At 44.5% G+C, this 21,398-nt stretch overlaps 2 protein-coding genes and 4 non-coding genes across 6 annotated transcripts in view; 5 read left to right on the top strand and 1 right to left on the bottom strand.

Annotated features, from left to right (window-relative positions):
• LOC144735693 (protein O-mannosyl-transferase TMTC4-like) overlaps positions 1 to 21,398 on the top strand; it is a 63,510-nt gene that overhangs the window by 19,514 nt on the left and 22,598 nt on the right. The window contains exons 5-6 of the mRNA XM_078618171.1: positions 6,493 to 6,577; positions 6,854 to 6,957. Coding sequence (XP_078474297.1) covers positions 6,493 to 6,577; positions 6,854 to 6,957 — 189 coding nt within the window. The remainder of the gene's footprint in view (positions 1 to 6,492; positions 6,578 to 6,853; positions 6,958 to 21,398) is intronic.
• TRNAP-AGG (transfer RNA proline (anticodon AGG)) lies at positions 529 to 600 on the top strand. Its single transcript has one exon. It is a non-coding gene; the product is annotated as a tRNA-Pro (tRNA).
• Positions 3,355 to 3,426, top strand: TRNAP-AGG (transfer RNA proline (anticodon AGG)). The gene has a single exon. It is a non-coding gene; the product is annotated as a tRNA-Pro (tRNA).
• TRNAP-UGG (transfer RNA proline (anticodon UGG)) lies at positions 3,737 to 3,808 on the top strand. Its single transcript has one exon. It is a non-coding gene; the product is annotated as a tRNA-Pro (tRNA).
• Positions 11,004 to 11,075, top strand: TRNAP-UGG (transfer RNA proline (anticodon UGG)). Its single transcript has one exon. It is a non-coding gene; the product is annotated as a tRNA-Pro (tRNA).
• Positions 13,081 to 19,446, bottom strand: LOC144735694 (transmembrane 4 L6 family member 5-like). Its single transcript, XM_078618172.1, has 6 exons — positions 19,263 to 19,446; positions 17,404 to 17,590; positions 16,483 to 16,548; positions 15,597 to 15,766; positions 14,774 to 14,957; positions 13,081 to 13,559 (listed from the first exon to the last, which is right to left on the bottom strand). Exons 2-6 carry the CDS (start codon positions 17,578 to 17,580, stop codon positions 13,545 to 13,547), a joined length of 612 nt encoding a protein of 203 aa, XP_078474298.1. The 5' UTR covers positions 17,581 to 17,590; positions 19,263 to 19,446; the 3' UTR covers positions 13,081 to 13,544.

Here is a 21,398-nt window from a genome sequence, read left to right as displayed (position 1 = left end):
GCGGCTCCCAGTTTATTTTTTCCTTCGGAAACGGGTCCAAGTGGCTCTTTATGTCTTAAAGGTTGCAGACCCCTGGTCTAGGGGTATGATTCTCGCTTAGGGTGCGAGAGGTCCCGGGTTCAAATCCCGGACGAGCCCAAGCAAAATATACCTTTTTGTGACTTTTTTTTAATACCTTTTTACAAATGACGTAAAGTTCTAAACAATGTACAGAAAAGTGCATTGCGGTTATATTCATATTCTTGGTTCCTTCGGTAAAGTCACGTAGAAGGGAAATAATAAAAAAATAGAAATAAATCAATAAAACGTTTCGATTGCAACACAAGCTTGTGAGAATTTTATTTTTTATTTTTATTATTTTATAGTTTTTTCCCGGCAGTCACGAAAGCTTTAAATCGAAGGTTATTTTAAGGTTATATATTTTTAATAATAACAAATTTAGTGAAAATCCAAAATTAACAATGTTTTCCATGTGCCTTTTGTTTAGTGATGTGGCTGATACCATTTACTTGCATAGCTGCAACGACTGGCTCGTTGGTCTAGGGGTATGATTCTCGCTTAGGGTGCGAGAGGTCCCGGGTTCAAATCCCGGACGAGCCCTGGAACACTTTTTAAAAAAAATCGAATAATTATTCCAGTTCTGACAGCAGTGGCGCGAGCCGGCAATTGCAGGACTGTGCCTCTAACTTTCTTTTTTGTACCGTTCATGTTTGCAATTTAAAAGTCAAAAAGTCAGGGTTGATCTATTTGGTTCTTTCGGTAAAGTCACGTAGAAGGGAAATAATAAAATAATAAAAATGAGGCATAATAAATATTCTTTTATTATTTTATGATATTATTTTATTATGTTTTATTTTTTTTCCCTTCTACGTGACTTTACCGAAAGAACCAAGAAGATGAATTCCTTCAGTCAAGGAAGCTTTAAATCGAAAAATAAAAGTCAGGGTTGGTTTCCCGAGAGATGGTTTCAAAAATGCAGCGCGTACACTCTTTGTACTGTTTGCTCAGGCATACTTTTGTAGTGATGTCACCGTCAAGCATTATTATTCTCACGAAAGGCCACGAATAACCTGAACTTTGAAAAAAAATGCTGATCGAAATTACAAACTCTCGTTGGTATAGGGGTATGATTATCGCTTAGGGTGCGAGAGGGTGCCGGTTAAATCCCGGATGAACCCCGAGGATGCATCTTTTTTCATGACTAATTTTATATGTTTCTACATACAGTACATTATGTAACGTAACGATATTAATAATTTTGATTTAAAGCTTTCGTGACTGCAGGGATTCATATTCTTGGTTATTTCATATTCTTGGTAATGTCACGTAGAAGGGAAATAATAAAATAATAAAAATATTACACAATAAAAATTCTCACGTTTTGACTGCAACACAAGCAATCGTCATCAGGTGGGAAATCCACAGCAAGAAAATTTGAAAAAAATGGCGGTAAATGTTCTTGCTGTGGATTTCACACCTGATGACGATTGCTTGTGTTGCAGTCGAAACGTCGTGAGAATTGTTTATTGTTTTATATTTGTATTATTTTATTATTTCCCTTCTACGTGACTTTACCGAAAGAACCAAAAATATGTTATAAATAATGTTCATTACATTGTAGGTAAATACATTTAATGTCCAAAATGAGCGAAAATTTCAAATTGCCAATGTTTTTTTTCTTTTCCCCAAGGTCTCTTTCTTTAGTGACCAGAGTGATACAATTTCCTCGCAACCCTCGTTGGCCTCGGGGAATGATTCTTGATTTGGTTGTGAGAGGTTCTTGGTTATTTCCCCCTTTTTACGTCAACAAGAAACTCGCTGCTCTGGAGAATCCCCAGTTAAATTCACGGTGTGTTTACCCTGAAGTTCAACCCAGGACTATGCGTTGGGCCAGTTCAACGCGTTTCACCTTAAGCTGTACAAATGTAATAATCCTTCAGGAGACGGCTTCGGAATCGGTCCTTTTATTTCCACTCCACAATACACTTTGCTCACTCACTCTCCGTTGCTGGCAGACAACGGAGAGAGGACAGACTACGCACTAAGTCCCCACCGCGCACGTGGCAACCCGAGCCCCCGTACGCGCGTGACCCTGCTCTTGTCAGTTTCAGTCCGCTCTCGATCGTTCTCTCTCACTCGCTCTTAATACCTTCGTCACGTGGTCCCCCCAGCCAATCGTTCATGGACAGCTTCGACCATTCTCGATGGTTCCCTGTCAATCCCGGGACCACGCCCCTCATCTGGCTCCCCATTAGCTGGGGCCCCGAATGGCTAGGCCAATCACTCCTGATGACCTGTCGTGATCACGCATGGGCCATGGTCCCTATCTCAACCCTTATTGGCTACAAGCAGGACCGGCAAGCCAATCCCCACGTGAACCCTCTATGGCTGTTATTACACAAACACTACCACTACCGAACTTATTGAAGTCAAAATCTCAACATATTGGTCAATTTCTATTCTTAGGTTTTTTCGGTAAAGTCACGTAGGTAAAAAATTAAAATTTAAAAAAGTAAAATAAAATAAAAATCAGGAAGTTTCGATTGCAACAGAAGCAATCATCATCAGGTATAAATGAAATAGCAACAAAAAATTCTAACCAGAAAAACAGTCACGAAAGCTTTAAAAAAATTTTTACCTACGTGACTTTACCGAAAAAAACCTAAAAATATGAATCCTTGCAGTTACGAAAGCTTCAAATCTAGAATTGGTCAATTTGTTTGTTCATTGTGGTTTTGCACCACTGCCAATGGCGGCAGGTTGCGGGGGAAGGACAACAAACGAAACACAAAAATAAGTTCTAACGAAATAAATGTTCAATCTGGATTTAAGACTTCCTAATATCGGAAGGAAGAGCGTTCCAGACGGCCGCAGGAGCGCATCTGAAAGCGCCGCGCGATGCGGTGACCGCCACCGTCTTTGTTCGATGGCGAGCAGCCAAAATCCACTGGGAAATGCAACATCGGCAAAGGAGGCGTCCATAAATGACGTCACGCACCTGGGGGGGGGGGTCAGACATTTGTGACGATGTGTGACGAGGGGGGAGGGGTGAGAAATGTGACGTCACATCAAAATGAGCAACTTTAAATAAATATGGACAACACGTTCTACTTCATTAAATAGACTTTTTAATAAATGTTTTCTCCTACAACATCAGAGTGCAGCGCCACATTAAATACGCGCTACAATGACAATAGTTTAAAGCGATTTGAAGCATGTTTTATATGTTTTGGGGGGGTGGGGGGAGGTTCAAAAATCGCGTGACGTCATTTATGGACGGCCCCAAAGGGGTTCAACTTTTCGTTTCGTTTCAATAACCTCACATTGTGGACACGTTCTTGTTTGTGTGTGGCTGGCTCGTTGGTCTAGGGGTATGATTCTCGCTTAGGGTGCGAGAGGTCCCGGGTTCAAATCCCGGACGAGCCCATGAGACATTTTTTTAACGAAAATTTCTTCCCTTTCTGACAGCATTGGTGTGAGCTGGTAATTGCAGGGCAGCGCCTCTATTTTTTTAAATTACTGTTAATTGCTTAAAAGGTAAAAGTCAGGGTTCGAGAGATGGTTTGACAATACAGTACGTACACTCGTTGCAGTGTTTGTTCAGGCATACATTTGTAGTGATGTCACCTTCAGGTTTTATTATTCTCACATAACCTGAACTTTGCTGAATGCCGAGTTTGCATGAACTTTCGAGTGCTTCTCATAAAAGGCGGCTTGATCACGCATGAGATGAGTTGGCTCGTTGGTCTAGGGGTATGATTCTCGCTTTGGGTGCGAGAGGTCCCGGGTTCAAATCCCGGACGAGCCCTGCATTTTATTTTTTTATTGCATTCCAATCTTGATATTCAAAAATCAACATAATTTGTTCACTCCCTTCTGTAAAACGCGTGTTTAGCTCTAGATTTGGAGCTTTCGTGACTGCAAGGATTCATATTCTTAGGTTTTTTCGGTAAAGTTACGTAGGTAAAAAAATTATAAAAGTAAAATAAAAAGAAAAATCACGACGTTTCGGAGGCAACACAAGCTTCCGTCTTCAGGTGGAACCGTCACAGCACGCTTGCTGTATCAAGTCAAAAAGCTTGTGTTGCATCCGAAACGTCGTGATTTTTATTTTATTTTACTTTTATTAATTTACATTTTTAACCTACGTGACTTTACCGAAAAAACCTAAGAAGCGTGTTTAACTGTTTGTTATATAAGAATGCCCGGCCTTTCACTCCACATGCTGGTATCTTCTTCAGGAACAGAATGCAGTTTATCCAAGTGCAGTTCTCCTTACAGCACAATCGTAATAAGCAACGCAGTCGTGTTGCAACGACTGGTCCAGTGTGGGGTCCAAGTAACACGTTGGGTAGTTTCCTGCCTTTTTTTCTGTACACGTGGCTCACAGAGTTGATTGCCACGTGGCGTCTTGGGCTCTGAGTCTGGGCTGTGGTTCTCACTGCGAGTGTGAGATGAATGCCAATAGTTAAAATTCCAGATGAGCCAACATTCGAGTTTATTTTCGTTGTACCGTTAAAATTGGCATTGGCGGTGCAAATCGTAGCCGTGAATTTAACATTGCTTTGCGTTCGCATCACACATCTATTGCAGATCGAGTAACTTAAATACTCCGCATTGCCACGTACACACGTTAAACATTTGCCTGTCACGCAGCACTGCATTTACACGTGTCGTGCATGTGCAATGAGCTGCTTTCCATCTTTATCATCACATTCGTGGAGCGTCGGGACTGATGCTGAAGAGCGACAATTTATTTTGCAACCAACGCTAGTCCAGCCGAGAAGTTGAATACGAAATTTAGCAGTCTTTTGAAATACGTGGTCAACCAGGTTCGTGTCTGACTGTGTTGTTGGCCGACTGGTTTTGCATCACATTATGTTTCATATCCCATCTTCTTGTTGTCGTTGTTTGCCTCCGTGCAGTTTACCGCTCTCTGTGCGGGCTGTGTGCTTGGTGTCCCATTGTGTGTTCCCTCGCTGTGTGTTTTGCCTCATTTTCACCTGATGATGATGGCTTGTGTTGCGTTCGAAACGTATTTTAAATTATTTAGTTAAATTTTATTTTATTTCTACATACGTGACTTTATCGAAATAATCAATGAGTACGGTAGTCACGAAAGCTTCAATCCGACGCTACTCCAGTGTGTCCGAGCAATCTTAAACTAACCACGATGTGCCCACACTCCACGAGTGTGTGCCTCTTTGTTGAGCTGGCAACAGAAATGGCACGCAAAGTGGCTCTGGCTGGCATTGCTGCGGCGTAATCGTCAAAAACAAAAATAACTGTAACACGTAGGCTCGAATCACTGCACCAGATTGAATTGAATTAAATGATCACGTCACCCTGATGCTGCTCTATTTAAGACCGGGAGCAACAGGAGAGCTTCACCATTCTTGCCCGATGAAGCTGATTGTAATTATCAGCGAAACGTCGTACTACTCAAATTTTAAAATGCTGTTAATTTTCTCTTCAGCACACCGGTGGGCTAAAGAAGTGAATTATTTTGTCCTTTGAAAAACGTGACACATTTTTTACTGTTTGGTCGTGTCGGGTGGTGGAGGGTTACGACACATTTATAAATAACACGATCTGACCCAAAAAACATATATTATGAAAAATATGTGTGTTTTATATATATAACATGTGGTGCTTTCGGCAGTAGCTCTGGATTGTAGCACACGACACGGTGAATGAAATCGGCGGCCCCATCACTGGCCACGTGCGTCACATTGGTCAACCATGTCACGTACGTTGAAAGGATCTCAACAGCGTCACAGTGGATTAGCACAATGAGCTCTCCGATCCATTAGATTGCTCACCACTGCCATTGCAGGTCGCTATATATATAGAGAGAATCTTACATTGTTGCACGTTGTGTCTTGAAGCTGCTGTGACGCACGCAAGGTGAACACGCGTCCTTGCGTTCCGGCGCATTGACAAGCACACGGGCAGTACAGGACGTGCTTCAAACGCAGTCGCGCCGAGTTTGATTCCGGGCTAGGGCTGACATCGGTGGCGAGTAGAGCGACATCTGCGTCGGATTGCGTTATGACGGATTGACACAAACGCACACGCGAGGATAGTGTCCTAGTGCTGTTGTTGTTGTGACGCTTTGACACAAACGCGCACACGCACGGAACGTGTCCATGCGTTGTGATGCATTGACACAAACGCTCACGATCACTGCATCGCGCGCTTTCACATGCGCTTCTGCGGCCGTCTGGAATGTTTTTCCTTCCGATATTGGGAAGCCACTGGAGCTATGCACTTTAAAATAATCATCTCGATAGACAAACTCATTTATTTCGAGCTGTTTTTTGTGTTTACTTTGTTGTCCTTCCCCCGCACCTCTGATTCGCGCGGTTGCCTACGTTAGCTGTGAAAGAAGTTTAACATACGTACGTACATACACGCACGCGCGGTGCGTGTCCGTGCATCGTGGCGTGACTAAGCGTGCGCGTCCCGCGTTGTGCCGTCGCCCTGCCCCAGGTCGCCGGCGTCGTCGGACGCGCCGACCTGCTGTGCGCTCTCTTCTTCTTCCTCTCCTTCATCAGCTACGCGACGGCGTTTGCCGGTGAGCCGACCGTTACCGCGCGTTAGATCTCAGCTACGCGACGCAGTATGCCGGTGTGCCGAGCGTTACCGCGCGTTGCGAGCGATCGATGCGGCGACTGATCGAGCGAGCGACACAAAACAAGTACCAAAAGCCCAAACTTTTTATTTACGTAACAGTTAACCGCAAGGGTAGGTCCATAACAGCAAAGGGGTGGACACCGCCGTCATCGGATCGTCTTAGCGAGAGCTATCGCGCAATGATCACGACGTTTTTTTCCTTCCTCCTCCCACGCAGGCTCAGAGCACGGGTCCGCGAGTGTTTCCGCGACGTGGATCGTGCTGTCGGTGATTCTGAGCGCCGTAGCCACTCTCTGCAAGGAGCAGGGCGTCACCGTCATCGTGAGTATCCCAGCCCTCCCGCTGAGCGCGGTCGGCTACGTGCGGCGCGAAGGACGTTCAGCGTACGTACACCGAGCGGCGTTTCAATCGGTCAACCGATCGGTCGTCATCTCGCGTGCCACCATCGCCCTCGATGGCACATTGCAGCGGAACGAGAGCGGTACAGGGGGGCGCGGAGCCAACAGGGGTGAAAAGAGAAACCCGCCACGACCTCAGCGGCTAACGCCGACCGAGCAGAATAAATTGCAACCCGCTCGCAACGAGTGGCGTAAGAAAGCTTTCTACCAGGTTTAGCTTTCTTCTTTTTTCACACTTTTATTATGTAGGCTAGGCGTAGTCACAAACCGAACCTCTCCATAATAAAGGCTCAGTCTTTTGTTATGCAGTCTATTCATGGTCTCAAACCGCACCTTACCATAATAATAAAGAGTGGGCCATCCCTGCCCCTTCCCCCCCCCTCAACCATTATATATACTTCTAGATTTGAAGCTTTCGTGACTGCAATGATTCATATTCTCAGGTTTTTTCGGTAAAGTCACGTAGGTAAAAACATTAAAATTAATGAAAGTAAAATAAAACAAAATAAAATTCACGACGTTTCGGAGGCAACACAAGTCTCCGTCATCAGGTGGGACCGTCACAGCCCTTGATGCAGCTAATTCGGCTGTGACGGTCCCACCTGATGACGGAGACTTGTGTTGCCTCCGAAACGTCGTGAATTTTATTTTGTTTTATTTTACTTTCATTATATATACGCAGTGGTATCTCCTGTAATCTCTCATTTACTTGATACAGCTGTCGGGCTGTGACGGTTCCACCTGAAGACGGAAGCTTGTGTTGCTTCCGAAACGTCGTGATTTTTATTTTTTATTTTATTTTACTTTTATTAATTTTAATGTTTTACCTACGTGACTTTACCGAAAAAACCTAAGAATATGAATCCTTGCAGTCACGAAAGCTTCAAATCTAGAATTAATGGCGTAAGAAAGTTAAAGGTGGTGAACAAAGTATGGTAAGGTTTCAGAGTACGCGGGCTCAGAGGCTCCAGTACCTCTCCATTCTTCCCCTCTCTCTCTCTGTGCGTCCCTATGCTTTTTCCCGTCACCCGCGAGATCGTGTGACTGGTGGCGACAGCACGCGGAGGCCTTTATCTCGCAGTGGAAAGATCGTGGATGATGATGATGATTATATTGTATTCTTGGTTCTTTCGGTAAAGTCACGTAGAAGGGAAATAATAAAATAATATATATACAACATAATACAATTCTCACGACGTTTCAGCCACAATGCAAGCAGCCGTCCTCAGGTGAAGAACAGAGGTGTCGGACGGCTGCTTGCGTTGTGGCCGAAACGTCGTGAGAACTTTATAACGTTTTATTATTATTTTATTATTTCCCTTCTACGTGACTTTATCGAAAGAACCAAGAAGATGAATCCCTGCAGTCACGAAAGCTTTAAATCGAAATTATATTGTAGTCAGCACGATCTCGTTTTGTCACATTGTTGGAGAATTCACTCATTTTTTCGAATTAAACAGTCGTTAGCATTCCACCTGTCATAACAGCTCTACGTGGCAGAGGGCACTCTTCTCCCATTACACGTTTCATTCAACCCAGTCTCGGTGACGTCGTCATCATGATCATTCCCGCTCTGTCCGCTGCTGGATAAAAGCCTCGTGTGCTAGCTCGCACCTTTGGCCGTCGTTCCACTCCCAGCATCGTCTTGCTTCTCGCCGCAGCGTAACGATGGCGTCATGGCCAAGTCCAATTGATGTGTTCTCGTTCAAATTCCATTTGCCAACAAAGCAACCCTTCCCCGCTCTCCATTGCCTCGAAACATCACCACATTGACCCGGGTCTGCCCTCACCATCATCATCATCGTTCCGTGCTCCGTCCACTACTGAATGAAGGCCTTAGCCATGCTCGCTCATTTACGCCGAAACGACGGATCGTAACCGCGCGTCGATTCGCTGGTCGAAATCGGTTCTCGCAATCGCAAGCGGCGCGTGGGAGTCGCCTCGACACATGTAGTAGCTACTACATGTGTAGTAGCACTACATGTGTAGCTACTACTAGTAGCTACTACACATGTGTAGTAGCTACACACATGTGTAGTAGCTACTACACAGTAGTAGCTACTACACATGTGTAGCTACTACATGTGTAGTAGCTACTGTTGCTACTGGGATAATCCGGCACTGATGGTGGCATCTGTGGTTCCACAATCGTAAGCGTCATTACCACTGTAATTGTTTGCGACGAACACGGTGGGTGGTTGCTCTCGTTAAAAGATTTCTCTTCCGCGCGCAAATCTATTTAATTTGAACGTTAAATTTGCTTAAATTCGTAATTCGGCTAAACTCCCCGTCCAAAATTGAAAACATCGGTTTGACTGCAATGCGACAATTATTGTTTTCCCATCCAACAACAATAATAATTTACATTTGCAAGGCTAATTTTCTTCCGTAGGTCCCGAAGCGTCCGTATATGCAGAGCCGGTGGGAAAGTGAAGGGATTTCAGTGGTAGCCCTGTGATATCCATGATATCCAGGAAGGGTTGCACAGCTCTGCAAGAGATTTGAATGGGGTGGACACTTTGTCTCATAGCATGAGACTGGTAGGGGACAATCGGAATGAAACTGGAGAACGTTTTTCAAAAATGCAACAAAACATTTTGCATGGTCCGTGTATAAACAGCACTTCTCCGTATTTCCGTACGTGCACGCTTCGTTCGTTAAACTGCAAATGAATCAGTTGAACATGTAGTGGGCATCGCGTAAATATAAATGTCTCGTTAAACCCGCCACCACCTGACACAGCCAGTAATTACAACCAGCATCATCAGGTTGACAATATACGTATGTACATATTTTGTGCGGAGTGAGGGAATGTGAGCACATCACACCTATTCAGTGCCAGATGAAGCTAGTGTGGTGCCTGTAGCATATGTCATCAATGGGCCATAAATTGAAAAAAAAAACCCAAATATTAAAAACACAAATTTTTTACTTGCATAGTAAAGTAATTGTAGTTTTTAATTTGCTATACAGACATAATACGACAAATCGCTAACCTTAAACACCCGGTCGTTCATAAAAGTCGAAGGCGGTATAGTACTATAGTAATAGAGCAAGTGCAGAATCACTGAAACGGAATTTATAGCTTGAAAGCATTTAGCGCGGGGCCCTTGAATGTGCGGTGCCCGTAGCTACTACATATGTAGCTACTGTTGCTCCAGTAAAAATACAGCAGCGAGTTTAAAGTTGTTGTAATGGCCTTCAAGGCCCTGACAGGGTTTAAGCTCGATCGCATCTGGGTGGATCTGCTCAAACCGTGTACCTCGGTACGGCAACTTCGATCCACCAAATCCGCAGTTTGAAAACCGCTTTTTTTTCTATATTCTTTGAGTCTTTCGCGTTTATTTCCTCTTGAGTATCCTTTTGCGTAAGGGGGTTGGGTTGATTTCCTCTTAGTTTTAATTTTGATGGGTTTTTTTAAAATCCTTTATATTAAGTTCACTTGCTTGCTTGCTTAGGACCGTGCAAATCTTTCGGTCGTTTTTTAACCCACTTACCGTGATCCAATCGAGCTGACATTTTCCACACAGACTCGTTGTGCGTGACAAGTAATGTTCGTGAAAAATTTTTTCCTAAATTTTACACTTTTTAGGACAAAAATATTATATTGAATTACCAATTGCTTAATGCTGCCATGCAATCATCTGACCCATAGGCGGCAGCCATCTCAAGCCAGAGGACGAGAGGACTCTAGCCGCCACGCATATAAAGGAGTTATAGTGAAAACTTTGTTTTTACGGGTTATACTTGTTGTGACTGTGATTCTGTTGTAAAGCGCTGTGAGGCCTTGTGTGAATGGAGCTATATAAAAAAAATCGGAGTTTTACTCGCTTACTAACACATCTCTCTCCAATGCTGCTGCTGTCATAGTGTTATCGGTACTGCAGCCACACTTGGTTTAATGCCCAGCGTGCACGAAATGCCAAGTGCACACACTAAAAGGATGTTTGCTCAACAGCTTTAGCATCTAGCTCGTTGGTCTAGGGGTATGATTCTCGCTTTGGGTGCGAGAGGTCCCGGGTTCAAATCCCGGACGAGCCCTGGGTGATTTTTCTTTAAATTTAGTTATTAATTCACGTCGCATTCTTGCTTTGAAGGTTAAGCACTGTGACATTTGGGGGTGCACTTGGACAGAATGTTGTTTTGCACTTTTATCCATGACGTACACGCGGGTGTGTACAGCTCGTCCACTGCTGGATGAAAGTCTGCTCAGTGCTCTGCCAGGCGTAGGCATTTAACACGTAGGCTCTCGCGACCGCTGTGCTGTATGTATATGTATGTTGAACTTCTTTCGCGCCATACCTAGCCGGCCGTGCTAATCGGAGGTGCGAAGGGGTCGTGAATCGGCAAGTTTGTTCGCGTTACAGCTTCATTAATTGCCTGTGTCGGGCTTGGCGGAGGGCGCGCACGACACACATTTTACCTACGTGATCTGACCCAATCGATTGCGATGAGGCACGCCGGTTGCTTCACCATTCTTGAACCATGCGGGTCGGCACGGGCTGCGAAAGGGTTTGCCCCCAGGGCCCGTTCGGAAATGACTCGGTGGGGAGGGTGGGGAGGGGCTGGGTGGGAGGGATGGGAGGGGTGGGGCTGGGTGGGGAGGGGCTGGTCACCCCATGCTGCCCTTATAAAACTCAACGTTTAACCTACTCACGCCGGATTGTGGCAGCCCTCACAGTCGGGCATATTTGCGGAATACACCACGCCGCCGTTGGCCCTGGCCATTGACCGAGCAACCCAACGTTCCTACCAGCTCCCTCCGCAGGAATGTGTTATGTTGTACGGTATGATTCTGAAATTGAATCACAATCCCGAATCCAGTGACTAATTGTAACGTTATAATAACCCACCCCGTTGTCTTAGTTATGGGTTTTTTTTACCATACTTCACCATGTTGGTCAGTGCGGGGTTTTTTAAGGGGTGGGTTGATGGGTGTGAGGGGGGGTGCCAGGATTGTTTCAGATATTGACTGGCCGTCGATGTTAGCCATGGCGGGGGAATTTAACCATTACCATGGTCAAATAAATGTCACAATCATTCTTAAAATCCAATATCTTAATCATTGACATCAGCCATTGTCTTTATCCACTGTTGGATTAGTGCCCTCCCCCATGCCGTTACCACAACTCACAGTACTTGAGGTACCACACAACATATCTCACACCAGAACTAATAATTTGACAACTGTAATTGTTTGTATATGTCATTGTATCATTATATTCTCTCTCAAATATATTTATTCGTAATAAAATGTTCAGTTTTTGTCACATAAATTAAATCGTTATTTTTGTAAACACAATACCAAATATGCTGGTCAAACCAGAGTTTATTGTGGATAATTAATTCGTATATTTTCAAAGTAAACAGTAACGTAAATAATACTTGTGTAGGGGTGTTACGGAGGAGCTGTATGTATGGGATCACACGGGAAACTAGTGTAGGGGTGTTAGAGAGAGAGCCGTTATGCATGGCAGCTTATGGGAAACAAACACAGTGGGCGGGGCTACGTGAGTGCACGGGGGGGGGGTGCTCTCAACGACGTCCGCACCAGGCAGCCCGGGGCCCCACCCCTCAGCGGGGGTTGAGTATAAAGGGGGATGTGTCAGAGGGCTCGGGGCAGAATGTTAAAGCTAAACCAGTGAAGACTGAAGACTGCCTAGCTAGAGCCCTGGACTCCCCTGGGACGCCGCCCTTGTCAGGGCCGCGCAGGACCGAGCCAGCGGCGTGGTCCCGTGAACCAGAGCCAGGACTCTGGGACTCCGGGTACCGTAGCCCGACTGACCAGTGTCGGGCCAGACAGCCTCCCCTAGCCCAGTAATTGGAGGATTAGGAGGCAGGCTAGGGGTAGCTAGCCGTGTGTTCCCAGCTATCCGGGTGAGGGGGCCGATACCCCCTCCAGTACTGTATGTCCCCAGTGACTGTTGTGAAATAAATACGTGTGCCTCTACTCCGGTGTCCACGCGTCCTCAACGGTACTACACTTGTACGGAGCATGTCCAATTCATTTAAAATAACCAGGCAACAACGAGGCACCTCCTAACCATTATTTTCCACAATCAATTGTAATGTTTATTTGAAGTAAAAACTACTATATGTAACCATAATATATCACAATTATGCCTGTACAACTCTCGGGAATTTTCACCTCCATCAAATTTCATTAAAATAACAATAACAACAACAACAACAAAATTGTCTTTAGCCATGTACAGTAGCATACGCATTTACAAACAGCTGTTTTCAAAAGTCAAAAGTAGCATATCCGGAAGTATTTATTTAAAACAATTCATAACTCACAGTGCACAAGCCTGAATTGTCTTTTAAAAAATGTACACAACTGCGTTTTTTTGTAAGAACAAAGGATAAAGTGGTCGTTTGGTTTTTGAAGAGATGCGTGCATTCCTGTAGGTTTCTCTCCAGACAGCGATCTCAATGCCCAGGTCATAGAGTTTACCGTTTTCTAACATTTGCTTTTACTTCTTTAATTTTATTTTCTTCTTTTTTAATTTAAACAACTTCATTCTGAAAAAAAAAACGGGGTGGGGGGAAACAGCGGTCGTAAAACAGAGTTCGAGCACAACGGAACATGAGACGCACTGGTGAAGGCAATGGACACGTTGAATGTACTGTTGAGTGTTTAGGGCTGGTCGAAATTATCGCAGTTGAGCAGAGTCGTTGCATTTATGACCCGATTGGAGGTTTACGAATAGGTCAGTTGGTTTAACGTCTACAAACTAATCTGCCTCTCTCTGCTCCAATTGCAGCTATAAAGATTTAAGACTCTGGAAATATAATTTAAAAAACGGTTCATTGTGTTCAAATTTCGATAAAGCAAATGTTTACGTCAATTAACCTATGACATTTTTTATACTTTTCACGACCAATATTATGATTTACAATTAGTTTCTGATTCACGTTGAATCATAATGAGTTCCTTTTGTATTACATCATCATGTAGACATAGTGTCACTTTATTAACTATAACTCCACCACCTAACAGAGCCAATCAAATCAAGTTGTCACGTGGGTGGGGGGGGGGAATTTGTGAATTGATTTGGTTTTTCAGCAAACCTGGAAGGATGTTACAAAGCAAGCCCGTTTTACAAATGCTTTCAATGTTTCTCCCCCCCCCTGGAAATGCAAACGAGAATCATCAGGGAGGTGTTCACACCATCTCAACTTTCACCTGAAAGACCTTCCTGAAATCGTGTCTTTAAGCAGTTGCCGTGCTGTCGTCAGATTGCTGGTTGTGATTGGCAGATTAGATTGGTGTCATATGGCGAATCGATGCAGTGCTCGGCGAAAATAGACTTCTCTTAATAATACTCCATTCAGTTGTACGTGTATGGTGTTAGTTAGAAAGCACGAGTTGTGATGCTATTGTGAATCTATTTAAGTGTTCGTTAGTTTCGTCCTTTCTCTCCTCGCTTAGCTTAATCCCTACCCATTATCTCCAATTTACTCATTCAAATGTCTGCCCGCTGAGACGTTTGCCACATTATGGGTGCACGATAAATTAAAGTTGTCGCTAATGTTGTTGTTGTTATTATTATTATTATACAGTGGCCCTGGTATTCCTGGGAGAGGCAGATACTATGTTGCGATATGTTTTCAACTGGCTTTAAATATCGATGTATGTATGTATTTTAGTTTTCTCTCTCCCTAACTGGGAGTAATGGGAGAGGACCGTTGTAAGTAGCGAGGGGAAGGTTTGTAACGAGGGAATTGAATCTTACCTTCATGCAGGTGCCACAGCACACCCTGATGAGGCCGTTGACTATCTGCGTTGCACACAGCACGACCTGGATGCTGCTGAAGCAGATCAGCATCGAGAAGAGCACGATGTTCCACAGGACTACATTTTCAGGCTTTTTACATGTTGTCCAAACATCTTGATTGAACAGGTAGCTACCAGTGAGGCTGAAAATCATCACACGGACAGGAGCAAAGATAACGCATGTCGGACAGCAGCAAATATTGCAGGGACAACTAAAAAAAATCGGAGACAACTAAATTAACACACTGATCATGTAAAATTACGTGTATATGTAAAGTCCCTATGTCAATCCACTGCTGGATGAGGGCTATCCCACAACCGGATGGGTTTGTGTGAGTTTTGTGACCATACTTTACCACGCTGGTCAGTGAGGCTTGGTTAAGGTCGGCAGCATAGGCCAAAGGCTGCCAAAAGGCAGACAGTGCAAGGACAATGCAAATGCTGCCAAACATTAAAAGCTTTGGTTAAGCAGTTATATCAATGGGACTCTTGCCAGTATGAAGATGTAAAAAAAATTCATGATACAGGTGTTAAGATGTTAAAACACACCAAAAAAACACCAGCAGAAGGGAATATTATTGTGAAATTGACAAAAAAAAATTGACTTTTCAAGGCCTGGGAAGACTCAGAGAGATTTCCCAGGACAGCGACATTAAGAAGAGGATGATTCTGATAAAACGAGGATCGGTGGAGCCCGTCTCAGAGAAGGCCTCATCTGGCGTTTTGCCCAGGGCCTCCAAAAACGTTTTGGTTGTGGCGGCAAGGCATGAAAATCCACGTACTTAAGATAGTGAGTTGAGATAGTGTCGTTCTGGAATGGGGACATCCAGGAGTAATGATCATCCTCGACAATCATGCAGTAGGGTCCATCCACCAGGCCAGTGGCTGACACAATTAAGCAGTACCCAGCGCCCACGATGCCCACGGCGTTGAAGAGTACGGAGAACGGCATCTGCGACAACATTCACGTTCACTCGTTAAAATCGTACACGTGACCATTGCCTCGTGCACGTGTGCATGTGCAGCCCTCGTTTTGTTTTTTCCCCCAATCCACCGTTCGACGACGACCTCGGCCACGCCGTGAGTTGTCGTGGGAGTTCTTTGACGATGCTCCGGCGTGCCGGTGAGTGGGTGTTGGTGAAAGCGCCGAGGGCAGAGAGAAGGTGACGTAGAAATACAAAACTATTCATGTATTTAACCCAGGTCACCCTTGCCAATGAGGAAATGTTTCACCGCTCTCAATTGTTTAATTTCATCTCCTGGTTAAATCAAGGCTGCAACAACTGTACATCTGTGAAAATAGCTTCGTAGGTCAACGGATCCCTCCTGTCTACATAAAGATTTCGTTTTGATGAACAGATTGAGAGACAGAAGGAGGCGACACACGGAATCGATAACCTATGGATGTTAATGACTTCATTCAAATTGTTAAGACAAGAAAGTAGGTTTGGAGAGAACTCATCACTCGGCAGAATAATACAGGAGTTATAGAGTGGCAGTCAGGGATGGAGCGCTTCTGAGAGGACGTGCAACATGAAGATGGAGCGATTAAATCATCCGGCTTGATGATGATGATGAATATAATCAACCGTTTCATAGTTGGGTTTCCTTGGCTTATGATATCGATTCATCAGTGTGTGTTCTCTAAAATGGAAATGTAATCTTTACCCCGCAACGATTTCCACAGCAGCCCTTCTCATCCAGCCTGGTGTTGAGCAAGGCTGGAATGAACATCTGAAAGAGCAAAATAAACGATGCAATATAAGCGGCACTCGGTAAAATATTTACAACACTTGTTTAAAATCTTTGGGACAGTCTGCACATAACAAAATTGCTGCTAAGTCATTTACAAAACTTTGTGCTGGCTTAATTAAATCAAAGTTTCTCGACGGGAAAAATTGTGCATCAAATCAAGGTTACAGCAATTTTAGATATCACATTATTTTACATTCTGTATAATCTCTACATAATATACCGTGCACACAGTCGGTGTGCATACGTGCAATTTACTCGAGTCGTGATAAAATATAAATCAATATATAAAGAGATTAATCTCCAAATACACGTGTTGAACTTTATATGAATGTCTGGTGAGGCGAGGCTGTTGCAATGGTTCACACATTGCACGATGAGCCCAGCAATCTGAGTTTGATTCCAAGCCACGACTAACACCAGTGGCGAGTGTTATCTGAACAGTTTCAGGCCCCCCCACCCTATCACTGGACGGCACTCCAGCAGGGTGAAGTAATACCCATGGAGATGTTAGCCATGGACGGGAATCGAGCTGATTCAGAGTGCGATCTTGGTTCGCGGAGCATGGAGCAGCTCGCCAACAACTGCGCCACCGCTCCACCGCAATGTATCATTTAAAAAAATAGTCAAAAGTCAATGAGCATTTAGCCGTGAGCCAGTGGTAGAAATGCATATTCATATCCATAGAACAACCACGAAAACAGGACTCATTTTATTGACTCCAGTGGGATGATGGGCTGATTTAAGAACCCCAACCAGGATTAGAATTATAAATCCACAACCTTCCCGTGATTCACCTGGCTGGAATGTACCAGCCCTGAAGAATGGAAAACTTACCAGCAGCCCGGCGCCGACTATCCCATGGAAGAACCATACTTGTGGGGTGAGATAACCTTCTGATGCATAATCCACTTTTCCTTCGGGGAAAAATAGCAGGATGTTGGCGATGATTGACAGCACGGCCAGCGGAATGAGGGCCTTGCTAATGAAGTCGGTGCACTTGCCGGTACACATCTTTCAATATCTGGGAGAATTAAAAGAAAGAGTCAAGTCTTTCAACAATGAGGCAATAGACTCTGATATATTCCTTTTATACTACTGGGTGGACAGAGGCGGGTGGGTTGTTTTAGAAACTCGCAACATTGTTTCTAGATTTAAAGCTTTCGTGACTGCAAGGATTCATATTCTTAGGTTTTTTCGGTAAAGTCACGTAGGTAAAAATTTAAATTAATAAAAGTAAAATAAAAATCACGACGTTTCGGAGGCAACACAAGCTTCCGTCTTCAGGTGGAACCGTCACAGCACGATTGCTGTATCAAGCAAGATAAACTCCAAGAGACCCGTCCCTGCATATCGTGGCATCTCTTGAGGAAGGCCAGCGTCTCCACCTGAAGACGGAAGCTTGTGTTGCCTCCGAAACGTCGTGATTTTTATTTTACTTTTATTAATTATAATTTTTACCTACGTGACTTTACCGAAAAAACCTAAGAATATGAATCCTTGCAGTCACGAAAGCTTCAAATCTAGAATTATTACCCCCTACGGGGAGGAATTCCACCTATCTGTTAGAGTTTTTAACAGACAACGAGACAAGAAGTCACAGCTTCTCGAGACGCTGGCCTTCCTCAAGAGATGCCGCAATATGCAGGGACGGGTCTCTTGGAGTTTCTCTTGCTTGATACAGCAATTGTGCTGTGACGGTTCCACCTGAAGACGGAAGCTTGTGTCGCAACATTGTTTCAACTGCGACTGTGTAAGCCATTACACAATTCTAGATTTGAAGCTTTCGTGACTGCAAGGATTCATACTCTTAGGTTTTCTCGGTAAAGTCACGTAGGTAAAAAATAAATCATAATAAATAAAAATAATAGAAATAATAATAGAAATAAAATAATAAATCACGACGTTTCGGAGGCAACACAAGTCTCCGTCATCAGGTGGGACCGTCAGCTAAAATTTACTGTATCAAGTGAGGCAAAATTCCAAGAGACAAGCCCTTAAATACAAGTTAAGGGGGAGGGGAGCTTATCTGAATGTGGTAGCCAATGAATGGAACGTGTTGGGGGGGGGGGTGGGCGGGGCTAAAAGAGAACAATAGGTGCACTTGGGGTTGGAACCGGTGTTGGCTGACAATCCAAATTTTGCCTCACTTGAGACAGTAAATCTAGCTGTGACGGTCCCACCTGATGATGGAGACTTGTGTTGCCTTCGAAACGTCGTGATTTATTATTTTATTTCTATTTTTATTTCTATTATTTTTATTTATTTTTATTTATTTTTTACCTACGTGACTTTACCGAAAAAACCTAAGAGTCCATTACACAATTGTCATTGAGATTTAGTGGTAATTTGGCTAAGAACAATTGCGCCCAATAAAGGCGCAAACAGCTTTTCCGCCAAAACATATATCAGGCCCAGCATTTTAATGGACTCTCATTTGGTTGTTTGAACAAAACCATCATAGTGCAATACAAAATGCCTCCCTGCCTAAATGAGCTGCAAGGCAGCAATCGTCTATGTTGGCAACCCTGAGCCGACGGTGAAAATCCCACACTCCAACAGACAGAGCCAATCCTCTCACTTTTCCACGGATCCACTGTTCGTACTCAACTTCACAAAACCCAGCTCTGCACGTCCTCACTGTTACATTAATGCACACACACCCTGTCGTGCAAGTTCAGTGCATTTGAACTGACCTTGTTTGCGTTCACAGTCCGAGAGCTCAGGTGAGGATGAGGTGAGGAGGATGAGGAGGAGGAGATGCTTGCTGCTCGTTGCTCCGATCGATGAACGAATGCCTGAGCCGTGCTGCAGTGTCGCGTTTTGTACTCGCTCAGCCACAAAATTTCGCAAGTTTCCACGGTGACAAGTCCTCCGCTGTGTGTGTGCGCGGTGGGGGTTGGGAGGGATGTTGAACCCCGTCGCCGCCCTGTCCGTAGTCGGTCGGTACGAGGAGGAGGGGTGGGGGGATACGGAGAAGGGGGCAGCCCTGCTTCACTCGTCACGGCTGTTGTCCCGTCCGTTAATATTTAACAAAAATTTGTTTAAAGCAACGACTTTTTTTGGGGGGTCTCCTATCCGTAACACGGTGTAAAACAAATTGGTGCAAGGTACCGGGTGGCACAACACGCTGATGCATAATCCCGGCCATATAACCGCACGCAACACCAGCCCAGCCCTCAACCTTGGAGAATGTAAAGCACCGCACATAATGTGTATTTGATTTACAAAGATATTGGGTCCTTCTCAAAGGGGCCTCTTGGCGTTCGGGAAATTCCTCTGTTGTGCCATAACGGCCACCTGCCCCTTTGAGAGAAAAAAACCGGACTTTACGTGACTTTACCGAAAGAACCAAGAAGATGAATCCCTGCAGTCACGAAAGCTTTAAATCGAAATTTAACCGCCTCTACGGGGAGGGATTCCACATAACTTTGAGATCCTTCTTCACCTGAGGAAGGCTGCTTGCGTTGTGGCCGAAACGTCGTGAGAATTGTATTTTATTATGTTTTATTTTTATAATATTTTATTATTTCCCTTTTACGTGACTTTACCAAAAGTACATTCAAATTACGAATGAGCGGCAGTCCTGTTTACTCGTACGGCACGGTGATTGGCACAGTGACATATGTCGATGTCGAGCTTGGTGAGCCAGTTGAGACCCGTAGCTCTGCAAGTGAATGTTACGAATGTCCGAGGCGTTGCCGGCGAACGAGCGAAGCTGGAATTGGTGGACTATGTGTTCCATCGGTTTGGCTTTGATCGCCGCATTCGCATTGCGCGTTGATTTTAATCGTCCACCAGCGTAAGCGGTGGACGCCGCATCTGCGGTCCGAGGGTTGGGATGCGGATGAAGGCAGACCGCGCGATCATTGTTTGGTAGGTCCATGCGAGCGGTTCTTGCTGATAAATTACCTCTAGCGATAGTGGCACCGCTGGAGTAATGTAATGTAGATATTAGAAAAACACGCAATGAATCGTGTCGTCTCGTGTAACCGATATACAATTACCAATACAAATTTACACATGTAATGCAAGAAAATTACACGTAGTACTGTAGTGAAATTATATTGAAGATAGATACTACCCATAATGTGAGTGCAGTGAGCTAGTGACGATGAGAGCCCACGTTGCAGTCCATCTGATTCTTCGGGCCATGGAAGCGTTTGAACGTTTCAAGTAACCAGACACAGCCATCGCCTGGTGTGGGGTCGAGTGCTTGTATAGTACGAATCACTCCGATAAAGCCCATGGTGGTGAGATGTTAAATACCTCGCCTGGTATGAAGGAGGTTGTGGGTTTGGTCCCGACCCTGACGCCTGTAATTTTGGAGTTTGCACGTTCTCCACCGAGGTTGCGTGGATTTTTCTCCGGGTCTTCCGGTTTTTCCCCTCCACATTTATAAATATGCGTTTCGACTATTTGGCTGCTCTAAATTTCCACACGATGAGCCCCTTCGTTGAGCTATCATTTGTAGGCCAGATCGCATCTGAAAGAGAGCCCACTGCCTTACCTGGTAAAAAAAAAAATTATTTGAAATCGTTCTTTATAGTTTTATATCAACCGGATGGCCTGAGTTCAATTCCTGGCCACGGCTAATATCGCGAGTGGGCGATATCTGAACCAGACCCGTGGCGTTACTCCTCCGCAGACCCACACTGAGCACCGCCGAAATGTTTCGGTGGGAATGGGGGTGGAGCGGTTGTTTCGTACGAATCACTCCGATAAAGCCCATGGTGGCGAGATGTTAAATACCTCGCCATTATCCCCATTACAAAAGAGCCCTCATCCGGCAGTGGATTGGCAAACGGCTGTAGATTATGTTATTATTTTTC

This window comes from Lampetra planeri, chromosome 56 (assembly GCF_965212315.1).
Source record: "Lampetra planeri chromosome 56, kcLamPlan1.2.h2, whole genome shotgun sequence".
Classification (NCBI taxonomy): domain Eukaryota; kingdom Metazoa; phylum Chordata; class Hyperoartia; order Petromyzontiformes; family Petromyzontidae; genus Lampetra; species Lampetra planeri.
The sequence above is the reverse complement of the archived record's forward strand: the minus strand, read 5'-3'. Positions and strand labels throughout refer to the sequence as shown.

Excerpts from the sequence above, each read along its gene's own strand:
- LOC144735694 (XM_078618172.1), bottom strand. The coding sequence starts at position 17,580 with ATGTGTACCGGCAAGTGCACCGACTTCATTAGCAAGGCCCTCATTCCG. Across the intron at positions 16,549-17,403 it reads TAGTCGGCGCCGGGCTGCTG|ATGTTCATTCCAGCCTTGCT; the intron begins GTAAGTTTTCCA and ends TTGCTCTTTCAG. Across the intron at positions 15,767-16,482 it reads GCTGTGGAAATCGTTGCGGG|ATGCCGTTCTCCGTACTCTT; the intron begins GTAAAGATTACA and ends ATGTTGTCGCAG.